This window comes from Chionomys nivalis, chromosome 19 (genome assembly GCF_950005125.1).
Source record: "Chionomys nivalis chromosome 19, mChiNiv1.1, whole genome shotgun sequence".
In the NCBI taxonomy this organism is placed as follows: Eukaryota; Metazoa; Chordata; class Mammalia; order Rodentia; family Cricetidae; genus Chionomys; species Chionomys nivalis.
Window position 1 is genome coordinate 23,416,362 of NC_080104.1, and position 17,508 is coordinate 23,433,869.

At 35.4% G+C, this 17,508-nt stretch overlaps 1 protein-coding gene across 5 annotated transcripts in view; it reads right to left on the reverse strand.

Annotated features, from left to right (window-relative positions):
- The window catches only part of Adgrb3 (adhesion G protein-coupled receptor B3), a 721,645-nt gene that overhangs the window by 434,839 nt on the left and 269,298 nt on the right, over nt 1-17,508 (reverse strand). For all 5 annotated transcript variants that reach the window (XM_057752036.1, XM_057752035.1, XM_057752037.1 and 2 more), the window contains 2 exons: nt 16,104-16,265; nt 10,078-10,242 (listed from right to left, as the gene is read on the reverse strand). In XM_057752036.1, coding sequence (XP_057608019.1) covers nt 10,078-10,242; nt 16,104-16,265 — 327 coding nt within the window. The remainder of the gene's footprint in view (nt 1-10,077; nt 10,243-16,103; nt 16,266-17,508) is intronic.

The following is a 17,508-nucleotide window of genomic DNA, read 5'->3' on the forward strand; positions in this document are numbered from 1 at the left end:
CATACCGAGACACAATCAGAAGAAATAGAGAACCTAAACATACCAATAAAAAGTAATGGGATTGAATCATTAATAAGTCTTTTATGAATAAACAAAGCAACAACAAACAAGCCAAACCAAACCAACTTAAAATAGAACCATATGTCACTGCTGGGTTCTACCAAGCATTTGAAGAAATACTAAGTTTTCTCAAATTATTATGAGGCATTAGAGGAGAAAAATTATTAAAAAAACTGTTGTGGGTTTAAATAGAGTGCCCCCACCATAGCTTCATTCATATATTTGAATGCTTAGCCACCAGGGAAGAGAACTCTTTAAAGAATTTAAAATGGGATTCTAGCTTTAAAAAGAAATATTTGGGTGCCAAATCAATAAGGGGTGGAACTGTGATGCTTAATCTTGATAGTCATGTTGGTAGGATGTAGATTCACAATGGGAATACAAATCTGGGTGTGCTTAAGAGATACCTAGATCACCTAGATCAGCTTATATGGCAAGTGAGCAGACTCACCTTATATGTAGAAACATTAACACAGGTTCTAGACGGAAAACAAAGAAGAAAGCAAGCTGAACACTAATTGCCCTGTTTCCTGACTCTGGATGCATTGTGACCAGTCAGTTCTAGCCGGTCACTAAGAATTTCCCACTATGATACACTACTGCACCTCTGAACTTTGAGGCAAAATAAATTCTTCTTTTATAAAGTTTTCTTTGCTAGGTATTTTTTCATGACAAGTAAATGATACTCCAATGTCAGTTTTCACAGAACTAGAAATGAAAATTTTAACATATCAATGGACCACCAAAGTCACAGATAACCAAAGATCGCTGGATTAAAATAAAAAAAAAGGAACCAACCAGGAGCATTGTACTATGTTATCAAAATGTGTTGCATGACTGCAATAATCAAAACAGCAAGATATTGGTATAAATATAGGTTAGTCAAGAACCACATAGACAACTTAAAGTATATTCATAAATATATAAAGAGCTTCTAACTACATCTAAAGAGCATAGTTGTCAAAAGAATACCCTATTTGACAAAATCATGGGAAACTGAGTATCTACTTACAGAAGAATGAGACTAGACTCTGCCATTTACAGAAATCAACTTAAGTGGAATCAAAAGTTAGATGTAAAACAGGAAACTCCTAGGAGAAAACATAGGGGAGATTCTCCTGCATGTGGACAAAATCAGAGCAAACAAAACTTTGACAAGTGAGATCACAGAAAACCAAGGTTTCTGCACAGTAAGATAAACAAGCATGAAAGGGAAAACAACCTACTCAATGCAAAACAATATTTGCAAATTCTACACATAAAAGGGAGTTAGCATCCATAAGATAGAAGGAATTTCTTAAATATTGAAAAGACAACTAACTAAAATTTTAGAATAAACAAGCATCCTAGTTAGACACTTTTCAACAAAAGAAAAATGCCTAGCATGTATTTGGAAAAAGAATAATAAAAGCCCAAATCAAAACCACAATGAAAAACACTTAAATATTAAAAAGACAAACAACCAAAGTTAAAAAAAAAAGCAAGAATTCTAGATAGACACTTTTCAACAGAAGGCAAATGTATGAAAAGACCAGATCAAGACTACAATGAAATACCCTTTCCACCCATTAAGAACAGCTCTTATGATGGTGAGGAAAGAGTATCTTTACACCCTAACAGAGGGAGTCCAAATTTGTACATCCATTATGGAAAATGTAGATTTTCCTCTAAAATCAAAATTGGAATATGACCATAGAAATATTTGAAAATTGAAGAATCACCTGTAATCCTTTGTTTATTGTAGTAGCACCAAAAGAGCCAGGAGCCAAGAAATGGAAAATATCTATCAAGTCATGGATGAACAAATCAAGTGTGATATAAGCACAAGAGACTTAAAGTAAAGCAATTGAAATCCTGGGGTATGGACACAAATCAAACTGGAGATCATTAGGTTAATCAAAATAAACCGGACACAAAAAGACACCTATCAGGTGACTTTGTTTGTGTATGGAAACTAAATGTGTTGATCTTAAAAATGGGAGGTTCATTATGAGAGCTTGAAGGACATTAGGGGAAAGGACTGGCATGGAAATATGTATTGATGGATAATGGTTTGCATTTAGATAGGAGTAAGACACTCTTATATGCTTTACAGTGTTGTCAGTGACAATAATAAAGATTATTTTATTTAAATTTTAACTCTTTCCTCTCTTCTCCCCTCATAAAATACAAGACCTCATAATTTAGTCTAGGAAATGCACACAGGTCAGAGTCATCACTTTTAAAGTCATTTTCAATTTCTTTCAATTTCATGACAAGCACTTTAGTTTGAATATTTTACTTTTTAAATAAATGTTATCTTTCAATTTAAAAACTCCTGTTGCTTCAGGAGTCATTCAACAACAGTGAATAAGAACAGAGAACAATAAGGCTTTGTTCGGAAACAGGAAAAGTCTGAAGGATCAGTGTAAGCACTAGCAATGAGCTTCCTTACACACCAAAGTCACAGGAGACAGCCACACTTCACTTCAGCAATAGGACAAACTAGCCCATTTTCTAGGGCCAGAAGAATTACAGTGGCAAAGGCTGAATTGTTAGATCTCTGCTACTTGCATGCAATAGGGACTTCATCCTGCCAGACATAACCAAGCCAATCTGGAAGAAATAATCACTGTCTTCTCTTAAATTTTATATGCTATCTTAGTAGATGCTTTGTTTTCAGTCTATTTTCATATCTAGATCAAGAGTAGTTAAGGGCGAAAAATAGGTAAGGCAGATCACATCCCAGTCATTAGGTCTTATGTGTTTTGGACACCAAAACTATTTCAGCAGTGATTCTATTTGAATATTGCTGAATGAGTAAATGGGACAGAGAGAGCACTTGTGAGCAGAAGAATCCTGGCATCTGGTTGTAAAGCTGTCTGACTTAATGATGGAAAAGCCAGGGAGCTCAGATCTGCATTCAGTTAGGAGTCACCCAGAAATCTGAAAGATCCTTTCATAACACAAGGCTCAAATGTTTGAAAAAAGCCTGACTTCTTGCCTTGGAAATGAGTAGAAAAATAAAAAAAATAAAAAAATAAAACCTCTATGCTTCCTAGTTGCTATTTTAAAATGAAGTACAATAAATGAAGAATTTAATAAAATATTATTTTTAGAAGTTGGAGATGCATATATATGAAAATGAGTCTGATAGGGAGGGAGTTGAAATGACAAAAAAAGCTGTAATAAAATTAAAACCCTTATACAAATAGTGTAAAACTGATAGAAAAATTTTATAAGAACTTAAAGATCCTTTATTTATGGCTAGAAACTAATTATGAGTGAGTACATCCCATGTTCATCTTTTTGGGTCTGGTTTACCTCACTCAGGATAGTGTTTTCTATTTCCATCCATTTGCATGCAAAATTCAAGAAGTCATTGTTTTTTACTGCTGAGTAGTACTCTAATATGTATATATTCCATACTTTCTTCATCCATTCTTCCATTGAAGGGCATCTAGGTTGTTTCCAGGTTCTGGCTATTACAAACAATGCTGCTATGAACATAGTTGAGCATTATGATAGGGCATCCCTTGGGTATATTCCCAAGAATGGTATTGCTGGGTCCAGGGGTAGGTTGATCCTGAATTTTCTTAGAAACTGCCACACTGCTTTCCAAAGTGGTTGCACAAGTTTGCATTCCCACCAGCAATGGATGAGTGTACCCCTTACTCCACAACCTCTCCAGCAAAGGCTATCATAGGTGTTTTTGATTTTAGCCATTCTTTGAGCCTATAATTTGTGATCCTAGACAAGCTATATAAGAAGGTGAACCTAAAGGAAAACATACAGTTATCCTTCTGGATATTAACCTTCATCAGGCGATGAAAGGAGACAGAGACAGAGACCCACATTGGAGCACCGGACTGAAATACCAAGGTCCAAATGAGGAGCAGAAGGAGAGAGAGCATAAGCAAGGAACTCAGGACCGCGAGGGGTGCACCCACACACTGAGACAGTGGGGATGTTCTATCGGGAACTCACCAAGGCCAGCTGGACTGGGTCTGAAAAAGCATGGGATAAAAACCGGACTCGCTGAACATAGCGGACAATGAGGGCTGCTGAGAAGTCAAGAACAATGGCACTGGGTTTTGATCCTACTGCACGTACTGGCTTTGTGTGAGCCTAGGCTGTTTGGATGCTCACCTTACTAGACCTGGAAGGAGGTGGGAGGTCCTTGGACTTCCCACAGAGCAGGGAACCCTGACTGCTCTTTGGGCTGCTGAGGGGAGGGGGAGTTGATTGGGGAAAGGGGAGGGAAATGGGAGACGGTGGCGGGAGGAGACAGAAATCTTGAAAGAAAGAAAGAAAGGAAGGAAGGAAGGAAGGAAGGAAGGAAGGAAGGAAGGAAGGAAGGAAGGAAGGAAGGAAGGAAGGAAGGAAGGAAGGAAGGAAAGAAAGAACTTAAAGATCCATAGTGTTAAAACCCAAAATGGTATAAAACAAACCTCATCACCATGAAAGAGACCAGAATATTGAAATGAATATAAATTAATTAAATAATAAACAGGCGATTAATGGGGCAGCAATTAGTGTCAAATGGTAACATCCTCATGCAGAGGGAACTGCAGACCTTTGAACCCACTGCACACAAGTGCTTAGCATTGCCTGACTCACTGTGTCATCAGAAGGGCTCCCTGCAGAGGGACTGGCAGGCTACTTGCCCATGAATGCTGAGGATCAAAACGTTAGGTCAGCAGGACACTGAAACAGGGTTGTTCTGGGGCTACTATCCTTTGTATAGAGTTTGTTCCCTAGCATGATTTGTAAAAATATGCAGATGTTCCTGGAAACTAGACCTGGGGACCTTCTGCACTGTGCAGAGTCTGGCTTCACAGGGATGCTTTTCTGGAACAGGAGAGCAGAAGGACACTTCAGTCCCACAGACAGGCACAGATATTTGGTACTCACTTGTAGATGCCTGGAGGAAGATTCTCTTTGACTCTAAGATAAGGCTACAGAGCTCAAATATTACATCTTGGATTTATTTGACTTATATCCGTCAAAAGACCCTAATATTAAAGGAATATACTTATGCAAATCTTGTAAAATATCTTCCACTTTGTCTCATTTTATATATTTTTAGTGTTTCTTCTCATCAGATCATTCCTGTCATATAGATGCTGGGCTCAATTCATAAATTTGAAAAATGAGGAGTGGTAAAGGCAATAATAAGTTGTATGAATAAACATCAATAATTAAGAATTTGAGCTGAAGGTGTTCTGGCTTTCACACCATATTTAATTGTATAATTTTGTTTCCCACTAAATTATACAATTAAATTTGTTTTTATATAGTGTATACATGAGTATTTAGATATATATGCTATATTTATTATATAGAATATACCTAATATATTTAGGGATAGATTTTTGATATAGAGATATTTCAGGTAATCTGATCTCCTATCTGTCACTCTCATATTTGTTACTCTTGATCTATTATTTTATTTATACTTTCAACATGAATATATTTCTGATTGAGAAATGTCAAGCAGAAACAAAAATGAGGGTAATTTTGAACCACTAGTTTCTCTCATCCTCAACTGCTAATAGGGGAATATTATAAATAAATCAAATTGTATGCCTATTAATATTGAGGTTGTGAGTTAAAAATTTAAGATTTTATGAGAATTGTTTAATTTCAAAGGCAGTGATTTTATTTTGAGGCTATCTATCAACTTCTATCATTTTCATATTGGGTATACAAGATGAATGAAGGTACATCACACCTGACATATTTATGTAACTAAAGTCAATACAAGCCTAAACCACTAATAATAAGCTTTTGCCCACAGGAGAAGTTCAAATAACAGGACCATCGAAAGATGGATTTGACATAGTTAGATCCTACCATTATTGACAGCCCACCTATGCTTGAAGATAGGCTGTGTTATCACTCCTGGAGCTACCCACTCCATAGCATATTACTGTGAGACATGCTTACTTCCATGCACAAAGCAAGATTATAAAAATAGTATAACCCACCCAGAGTACAAAATATGCATTTCTCAATGAACACGAATGACTGGTACTTCTTTACCAATTAGAGAAAATCTTCCCTTTTCATTACCTAATGTATATAATACTCAATCATATATAATCCTAACGTCCAATCCAGAACAGCATTAAAGTCTCACCAAATTACTTAATACACAAGCCTAAATCCCTTAATAAGCCCTTCCTAATTCTCTCTAAAAGGTCTCATTGACAAGTCTCAGAGAGTAAGAATTACAGTAAAAGAATAAAAAGGACTCATAAAATTAAACATGTCCTTATGAAAGTACAAAATCCCATCACCACATCACAGAAAGATAAGGAAACAAATGTAAAAAATATAACTAGAAATTGGAGCGAGACTTAGAAATTTATATATATATGCATATACACACATATATATATTAAGCACACACACATACATATGTATACATATAAAAGGAATATGTAGACACTGTAATTTGTTGCAGGAATACCAGGAAACAAGTTAATTAAATAAGAAGAAAATTGAAGAGAAATTCTATATAATCAAAGGTATCGGTGGGCACCACCATGGATTAAATGCTCAATTCCTTACAACAATTAAATTTTCAGAGAAAACAGCAACCAAAACAAAGTAAGTTGGACTATGTTTTAGGTTTGTTTAGATAAGAAAGATAGACCACAAAGACAATTAAACACTAAGGCTATGCACGCAGCTTTCCATAATAACTCTGAACAAGATGATCCCTTCTGCTGCTCTAGGCGTCTACACATCTCCCATCAACAGCAGCCCCTGTTCTCAGACAAGATATTAATGTAGTAAGGGTTGTGGTGTTAATTGTCAGCCTGACAGAATATGCAATCACTTGGGAGACAAACCTCAGAGCATACCTGCAAATCATTACTTAGATTAAGGTTAGCTTTTGAGTATGCCTCTGCGGGATTACCTGATTGCATTAATTGATGTGGGAAGGCCCACCTTAATTATTGTCAGGATGATTTTTTTCATCCTGAGATATCAGTCTGTTTAAAGGGAAGAAAGCAACCTGAGAACTGCCAAGCATTCATTGACTCCACTCTGCTCTGGACTCCACGCAATTGACGAGACGCTTTAAATCCCTTGTGCCTTGACTTCCTGCCCTTGAACTGGGAGCCAAAATTACGCTTTGTCCTTTAAGTTGCTTTTGTCATAATAATCTGCCACAGCAGCAATGGAAAGAAACTAAGACAGCAACTAACAACTAAAGCAAAAGTGCCATAACTACTTTTCCCTTTCTTCCCTTTTTGTTTGGATGCCAAGAAGATTGGTTTTCCATCTCAAAAGATGTGAGAGAAACTGGACCTTGCCTGAGGGAAGAGTCTGATGGAATATTAATTGCTTTTAGCTGTTTACCAAAATACATAAGTGAAAAAATATTTCATTATTTGATTACCATTATATGTCACACATACAGTATCTTAGAAAGTTTAGGAACATTTCTTAAAATCACAATCCTAGAGAACCTAGACAACAATGAGGACACTAAAAGAGACTTACATAGATCTAATCTACATGGGAAGTAGAAAAAGACAAGATCTCCTGAGTAAATTGGGAGAATGGGGACCTTGGGGGAGGGTTGAAGAAGGGAGGGGAGAGACAGGGAGGCGGAGCAGAGAAAAATGTAAAGCTCAATAAAAATCAATTAAAAAGGGTCTGAAATTCTTTTCTTGAATTATTTCACTGAAAAAAAAATCATCATTCACTATTTCTTTTTTTGTCCTTGCACTTTTTTTCCAAATCAGGCCAAGGCGCAGTACTGTAGTTCTAAGCATTTGCTTTACTAGTGGTTCACTTCCTATCACATCTATCTCCTAAGATAAAGTCTAAGAAATCCTAGACAACATGATTATAATAAGAAAGGTTAGGTTAAATTTACAACTACTAAACTGCAATATTTTACTGAGACTAGAGTACTTCCTTCAACATTTTACACACTTATATGTGAATCTTCTTCATTTCTTGAAAAGATGGAGTACGTATTCTTTTGGACAATGTCTTGCATCTCATTGGTACTGATGATGGCTTTGTAGTCAGTGTCAGTGTCCGGGTTTAGTTATAAAACAATTATTTATAAGGAGATTCCCTAGTGGTTGTACCAAATATATCTTTCTCTCTCTCCCTCTCTCTCTCTCTCTCTCTCTCTCTCTCTCTCTCTCTCTCTCTCTCTCCCTTCCTTCCTTCCTTCCTTCCTTCCTTCCTTCCTTCCTTCCTTCTTTCTTTCTTTCTTTCTTTCTTTCTTTCTTTCTTTCTTTCTTTCTTTCTTTCTTTCTTATGTATACAACACTCCTTCCATGTATGCTTGCATGCCAGAAGAGGGCCCAGATCTCATTATAGATGGCTGTGAGTCACTATGTGGTTGCTGGGAATTGAACTCAGGACTTCTGGAGGAGCAGTCAGTGCTCTTAACTTCTGAGCCATCTCTCCAGCCCCCCAAATATATCTTGCATACTTTAAAATCATACGGGAAAAATTTCTGATACAGAATGAAAATTTTGAAATGCCGTAGCTCTAAGAATCCCAATTCAGACTAAGGAAATTGGGGTACAGGGTAGGAATTTGATCTGTTGTGGTATACCCAAACTCAATAAGGAAAATTACAAGAGGAAAAAAAAACATATAAATTTAAATATACAAATCAGACCCATACAGCTTACTTAGGGAAACAGAAGCGGGCCATATTTCTAAAAAGCTCTGAAAAGCTTTGAAAACTTAAGAAAGAGAGAAGTGTTCGGATAATGGCATGTGTCTGTGTGAGGTATGTACCTAGAGATGGAAGAAAAAACAATGATATCATGCATGGATTTTCTGTGATTTGCAAATAACAAATTATGATTTTTGAGCCCTAGTATTAATAATTGAATTACTATTTAGGTGCATACTTCCAAAATTTATGGAACTCATAAAATTTTACAAAGAACTACAGAAAAATTTTATTTCTTTTTAGAGAATTTTTTTATTCTTTCTTTGAAAACTTCATACCTGAAACGTTATATTTTATATCCATTTACCACTACTTCCTTCTGACTTCTAGTGGTCTCCATCACGTCATATAATTTTTAGAACATTAAAGGATTGCCTTATAACAAAGGATACTGACTTGAATAATTAAAAGAATAGATGGAACTGGCTCTGTGTTGGGAAATACAGAAAAGTCCCGGTAGGGGTTCACACAGAGTAGTTTATGAACTGTTCTAACAAGAAGCCGTCCAAATAGCAAAGGAGGAATCTTTGTTTTAAACACTGTCTTTTGATATTTTTGTTGGCCATTTGTGATTCACAGTTTTGGCTATATCTTCTTGGACTTTAACATTTATGAGCATGAAACTATTCCCTAAATTTAGAGCCCTCTGGAATCAGAGATTAGAATTTCTTATTCTTGGTGCACTATTTGCTTGATGTTTGAATAATATTAATAATAAATATTTGATAATATTATGGAGGCTCTGGAACAATGAGGAGAATTATCAACGTCAGGTGATGTAAAACTGGAGTATTTAGCAAAAGGAAAATGTTAAGATGATGATAATACACTCAAAAGGGGATTATGTATACTGCCTTATGATGGTTCTCAGAAAATATTAGCGTTGTTCTTACGTGGTCAGTGACAAGTTCCCTCCCTTGACTGAACGGCTGTAAAGAACAACATGAGGGGAAACAATTGTAAAACAAGTTTTGCTACTTGTGTGTGAAGGTAACAACAACTCAAGACCTGAGAACTCTTTGTCATGCTTCACAATGGACAACTCTGAACAAATAAGCCTTTATTTTAAAACATTAGTGTATACACATAAAGAAATTTAGAAAAGATGAACTCAAGTTGTTACCACTCAAGAAGATGTATATCACTACAAACACAGGAACCAAGAAAAAGACCCCGTTTCATCCACAATAGAGACAGTAATTAGAGAAAACATTTTTTCAGCAAGGCTCGAGAGGAGCTTTCCATATGTCACCTCCAACAAGTGCAATACATGAAGTACATGAATGCAAGGTTCAACAAATGCCAGCTATGCTTACCTGGACAGAGAGCAATATTACAGGGCTTGTGATGCGTCTCCGGGCCTTCACAGGGCCTCCCTCCATACTGAGGAGGTGTGCATGACCTGGTTCGTGTTCTTTGGCCTCGGCCACATGTAAATGAGCATAAGCTCCAAGGTGACCATTCCTCCCAAACTCCATGTACTGTAATAAAGCAAAGGAGCTTCAGCCATAAAGAAAAGACTCAAAGTCACAGACTTCTTTCTGTATAATTAAGAAAAGATATCAATGAATAAGATATGAAGATATTTTGAACTCACTTTCCATAAAACTCTAATCAGACACTAACTTTTAACTTTAACTTCTAAATTTATTAAAATACTAAAATTCGATGTGCTTTTTCTTCTACAGTTGAATCAAAAATTTTAAACTATTCCCTTTTTAACATCTTTAAATGGAAATTCCCTTTCTTTCTCTTAACTAAATAATCATAAGCTATTTTAAAGCATGGTCACCTATGAAGAATAATGAAAATTAATTTTCTCTTACCAGAACTGAACTTTCAAAGTTAATTTGTTTTAAATAGCTAATTATCAGTTTAATTCTAATACCTATGACGTTGCAGAAACATTATGTGTTAGAAAATGAGAAAAACGGTATGCCCGAAAATTGGTTATATATATTTTAAAATATTTTTTAAAATAGCATTTACAATATTTTTCTCATCTGATTTTGGAGGTAAACTCATCATCTTTTGAGTAGGAAGCTATTTGAATGTCTGGATATTCTCTGGTAGCATCCTCTCCTTCCCCAGGTCAAAGTAGACACATTCTGTTTCTGAAAGCCATAGGGCTAGAAGATTATCTCCCTCCTCTGACAGTTTATTGAAACTTGAAAAATTCCTAATTATAGTTCCAAAACAACAACAACAAAACCAAATGATATAAAAATAGAATTAAAGTAACCATGGAAATACCAATGCTTCAAATATCCCATTTTCCATAATTCAAACTTGAATGGAAGCAATACTATGTGTTTCTTCTGAATGAGTACTGAAGGCTGTGTAAAAAATACTGGTACAGTCTACCGAAGTTCTCTGGATTTAAGGATTAAATCCTTTTTCTGAATGTCAAATTACTGCTCTCATCCTAATTATTAGCCCTAGAGTATTTACCTTACACATAATGCATGTACAGAGAGGCCAGAAAGAATGTACTCTTGAGAACCTTCTGTCTTGACACAGAGCCTTAGAACTCTGACACTGTCTTGAGCATAAATTGTTGGGGTCACTCCTGGGAGTAGGGAGTATAGACCCACAAAAAATGGCAGAAGCAGATTCAGTTTTCTCCTCCAGCTGGTAGGTACACACAAGTCGATAGAAAGTGGCAAATGTACATCCTAAACAAATGCAATATTTCTAGAATTTTCTTCATGTTGTTACCTTAAAGCTGAAATCTAGGTAATTAGTCAGTGCATTAACACAGACTGTTATTAGTTTTGTGGTTAAAGTACTTAATATCTGCTCTTTTATGGTCTTTAAAGAATGTTATATAGTTTTGTAAACTATGCTAAAGTTTCATCATGCCACAGTGTAAGTAGCTATACCTCAAAAGATCACAGTATACATTAACACACAATTTTGCATGGTAATTGAAATAATCTGACTAAATCTCAAAAGCATTTCCCCAAAATAAACTTTCATGTTGAGGTATACCATTTTCCTCCGTTTATGTTGTTGCCTTGCTACAGAAAGTTGTGAAAATATGTTCAAATGTTGAAAACAGCAGCGCAATTAGAGTATAATTCACTGAAAGTCATTGACTGAGTGCGTGGAAGTCACTGGAAAAGCTTTTAAAAAACAATACTTAGAAAAAGTACCAGAAAGAGGGGAAAGCTAATTTTTGTCACCTACCTCATAAAATCTGAGAAAAATGAAAGCTAATTAGTATCTACTGATAACAGAATATCTAATGTTTCCATTTAGCAATGTATACACAAGTGTTATACAGTTTTAAATATGTTTATATGTGCAACACATCTATGTACACATATATCATAAAATTTCTCCAAATAATTTATATAAATATATTTTATTTTTAGTCATATTTTATCAATTTTTGCACTTATTTCTAGTTGTCATACTTTTCATACTAATGAGAACCTTCTCCACTATGTAAAGTGTTCAATACATTGTATAATCTTTTGTCAAATTACTATAGTACTCAATGTACAAAGCACAATGCTAGAAGACATTAAACTTCTAAATTGGCAATTTTTTCTTTGAGAACCACAAAAACTGACAAGGAATCTTAGCAGCTTATTTAAATCATGATACTGGAATCAGAAAATCAATGCTATAGACATTTTCATAGTCTTTATTGTTATATGTTCAGGTTTTGTGATTCAGTCACTTCATTTAAGTTGCTAATTTCTTATGTAAAAAGAAATTATTAATAATTTGTCACTTTTAGAGACTATTGAGTTGGCAGAAAGTTATAGCACATATTTTATAATGTTTAGAAAATATAAAATTTATAATAGAGAGGTTATTCATAAAATTTATGTTAAGATCAAGTTTTCAATTTAATGTGAAATTGTTATATAATACCTTTTATTTTTCAGTAAAATGCAAAACTTCATGAAAATTATCTAGTAAACTTGAAAAATAGTACTATTAAAGTCATTTAATTTACATCAATTTCATTCTTTTTTTTTAAGTTTTCTTCTTGACCTTTGGTACCAGATATATTGCCATATCTCTACTTTGTACAAACAAAAGAGCAAATAAAATATATAGAATACACAAAACATTATCACCAGGATTTGGAATAAATTATCTGTAAATGTTCATATGATTTTGATTGCATCATATATAAAATAATCATTTTAAGCGTAAGAGTTTTACTCTAGAAGCAAATGAACATGACAACTCTGACGTTCCTTAAGAAAGAGATCCCAAATCATTCTGTAACCTATACTAACTTCTACAGATTTAGTTCCAGACAGTGCAGATCAGCGATTATCAGCTGGTGGTAATTCCACCCACATGAGTGTTTCCTGATATCCGCAGACAGTTTGGCTTGCATCAGCTTGTAAGGAAAAGAAGTGCTACTGGCATTAAGTGGGTAGAAGCCAGGGAGGCGGCAAGCACAGGAAAGAGCAGTATGGCTCCCTTGAAACAAAGACTTATCAGTTGCAAAATGCTGGTGTTCAATCAACAGAGGTGAGAACTCTGGAGTGGAATGAAGAGCTGAAATTCAGCTGGGACAGTAACTAGATAATTGACAGTTGCTCTCTAACTTCCCCAATCTAAGTATAATCCATATGTTCTGAATAATAATAATAATGATAATAATAATAAACCTTCCAAATTAAAAAGAGTTGTCAGAGCAAGAAACTTGCAAAAGGTCTAGTGTGTATATGGGTTAGTGGATCTGAATAAAAAGAATTCGTGAATTAATGAAAAGTAACTCCTTTGTCATATTATCGAGTTTCCTTCATGTTACAAATAAATGTAAGCACATAGCTCTCACTCCACACATTTTGTAAAAGAGTTAATTTAATAGTCAATGTGTCCTCTTCTTGTCTCATGTCCATTATTAAAATGGCACAAAAATTAGAATTCCCTAGAATGACAAGGTCAGGTATTGATTTGCTTTTATAAAGATGCTCATATTGATGGAAATACTTCTTAAATTTTAAACCATTTAAAGATTTACTCTTCATTTTTTACTGTTTTCAAGATATATTATAATAAAAATAACATTTACCAATATGGTAAATATTTTTAAAAAGACAGCATATGAAATAAACTCCTATTTCCTATAACTATGTATTTATTTGATATCTTAAAATAATAAATCCTAAAATTAAAAATAAAACTGATAATTCAACAAACAAATCATTAAAGTATAACAATGATATACTTTTCTTGTGAGCAATCATAACAAAAATTTAGAGAGAAATAGTTTATATGCATGAAGGTGAAATAGAGATTCGAAACTGTTCTCATTCTTACACATGATAAGGGTAAGAGTTTAAAGTAATCAAAAAAAAGCTGTCAAGAACGTATTACTCAGTTTGTTTGCATGAGACACAGGTAGCGCGAACTCAGTAATACCACATGTGGGGGAGATTTGAGTTCTGCCACGGATGCGCTCACTTCCCAGTTGACGGGCGAATCATCCCCCTCCAGTAGAGGACGAAGACTACCTACCATATGGGAACCTTGCACGTGTGTGTAACCCGTGTTTAGAAGGTAAGTTATGGATGGTGGAAATCACATTGGAAACCAATCAGATTCCCACTTAGGAATATGTTTGTCATTAGACCCTGTCCTTGTTATGTGCAAATGATCTTGACACTAGGTACACCCTAAAAAGATAAATTTATATATCAATTGTATCACAATGCTCTGTTGATACTGTTTGAATTGATGGGAGCAGGGAATTTGACCCTGTAAATCATCATGTAAATACGGTAGTTAGGAATCAGGGTTAAGTATCCCCCAGGAGTACCCATTCTATTCTACTCAAATAAGGATCCACAGCACCTACACTTGGGATCTGAAGGTTTCATTATGACACTCCAAGACTGCATCTCCCTTGCCTTTCCCCCCACCCAGCTCTTGTAATTGAAATGTGTTTGGTCTATGATCTCTGCTTTAAGTCTTCAGTCCTCTTTCTTATTTATGACTCCCTTACATTGTCCACCTTTGATCTGTGCTATTTTTCATTACAATTCTTTCTTGTATCTGCATCCCCAACTGATTCCCACTTTCAGTGGCAATTATTGTCCTTCTATTGATTAATGTGCCTTCTTTTCCTCGTAGCCTTAGTTTCTGTCTGTCTAACCTTGTCCTCATCTATTGCTTTTCTATGTATTATACAAAGGGTTCTCACACCTCGTTGCATCATCCCTGATGTCTCCTGTTACTTCCTTCTTTTTCTCTTTCATGTGGGATCTTTATGTGTTTTTTAAATCAAAACCTACATAGCATAGAATTGTCCATGGAAAGCATTTTAAATTTAGAGTTCAGCAGTGCTGAGTATATTCATGTAGCAGTCAAAAAGATGATTCGAAGTGTCCAATTCTGCAAATTTGAAGATTTATCTATAACCCACAAAACAGTCATGCCAACATTTCCTATATGATTACATTGGCCTCTTCTGCTTGGAAATTGGCATTATTCCTGACCATTCTTCCAGGCTCCTCACTCTTGTTTTTATCAATTGAGAATCAGTTAGCTCTGGGAATGGAGAGCCCTAGAAGATGTTTAACTTGGAGGTTACAAGGCCTACAGTGCTAAGGCCTTTCTTTTAGAACGTCTCCTTTTCGGAAGCTTATGGAAAGTCTATGAGAGCCTCGCTTTAACTGCTGCTGTCATGAAGTTTGCAATCACCTGGTAAGCAAATGATTGGGCACACCGTCAACACTTGCCTTGGGACTGACTGAGAAAAGTCCCCATTGCTTTGAAAGGGTGAAAAAAATACAATAAGACCATGTACATCATGAAATAACACAATTTTGATGTAACATACATTTACCCTAACCAGACCCCTGTCTTTGTTTTAAAGCAGTAAATGGATGTGATGAGAACAACCACTTCAAGGTTATTTATGAAGCAAAATAAAAGACCATTTTTAGGCCTACTACACTTATTATTATTTCTTTTTCTGATAGGATCAGTCGAATGGTAGGAGAACTGATGACTGAAAAGCTGTCAATCACATGTCATATTTCTACTAAGCTTGAAAATTTTATTTCCTCACATATGCAGTTAGATTTTTATAACAACTAAAAAATGCAAGAAAAAATCTGAATTTTTATACTCTCTGAAATAGCTACAAAATTTCAATCTCATTTGCATTAGGGAGATTGTTTCTTATCTAACATCCTGACTGCTCTGAAGGCAGAAATAATCACATACAGAATAAAATAGAGTTACACTTAGAGACTCTAATTTAAAAGCTTATACCCCATTCATATGAAAATAACAAATTGTTCCAAATGCGTAGCATGACACAATTCAAAACATCCACAGTCGTAGTTGCTGCTAACACTACCTGGACAGAGGGCAGTGTTATTGCAAACCCTTGATTCTCTTAATGGGCCGCTGCAGTGTGTCCCGTAAGGTGATACACAAGTTCTGGTTCGCACCTGCGACCCTTGACCACAAGTAACTGAGCATGTGCTCCACTGGGACCACTCTTCCACACCAGATTCACCTGCATGCAAGACAACAAATAAACATGAAATACTGTCTTGATTATTCATCTTGTAATCATTGTTGCAAACTAACGGTATGACATGCATGAATAATTTCAATGTAAATATATGACAGTATATACAAAGGTACAAAACATTTCATAGGAACATGAATGTAGAGGGATGTATACAATGCTGATACCAAACCTGCTTCTCATGACCTTGTTAGCAAAACCATTCTTTGCAAAGTTCATTGAACTATCAACACTGTGAATGAAGCAATCAACATTTTTCGGTGAGGATAATTGCTGGTGTTTTCTTCAAGCCTATCTAGGGCCCATATTTGAAGTCCAAAGGGGCAGAATGTATTTCTCTTCAGACTCTGAAGCTTTGGATGGGATGTTTTTGTCTGTTATTGACTAGTTATTTATTGTAGCATGCCCTTCCAATTGCTAAAGACTCAGTGGACTTGAAAACTAGTGAGCAAGTTGATACTTTACTCCGCATGCATTTCCTCCCCTTTCATCCTAAGCTAGCTATTAGCTTTCTGGTAATCTGTAATATCCTTCTGTCCCCCTTTCACCCCTGACCTAAAGAAGTGACTTTTTAACTTCAGGTGAATGAAAGCTTCTCTATCATTTATATTAACTGAACATAGAACTAAAATTTACTCCCAAATCAGGTGTTATGAAGCCAGTTACTGCTGGGCTTCATAACGGTTGTGGTGGTTGACATTGCACTGAAACTATGCCTAGCTTTCTCATTATCTAAAACCAATGTATGAGGAGACAGGAAACATCAACTTTTGAAAAATCACTGGAGTAGGCTTCTAATCCTATTCTGGCAGCATGTCCAGATGGATTTAAAAGTTTGACTTGAAATTTTGCCACCTATTTACATCAAACTCCCATCCAGTCATATCTGCAGTGTGTATTTATGCTAAGCCTGCATGGTGTTGTCAAAACTTTTTACAAGGGAGGGGTTTCTCAGAACTTTCTATCACTATTTATACAGGACAAGGAGCAATTTAGCTCCGTATCATGTGTTCAGTATAGAATAATCATTTGGAATATAATTCCAAGGACAGAAATGTCAATCCATTTGTCTGTCTTGTTTTGGAGAGTTAGTCAATGACTTAGGGCTATATTAAATGCTAATGAAGTAACTGATTTACTCACTGTTGCTGAATGAGTAAAGAATGTGTTTGCATCAGACAGTGTTCAGTGAGAAATCTACTCTTAAGAGTTAGTCCACTGCTAGAAA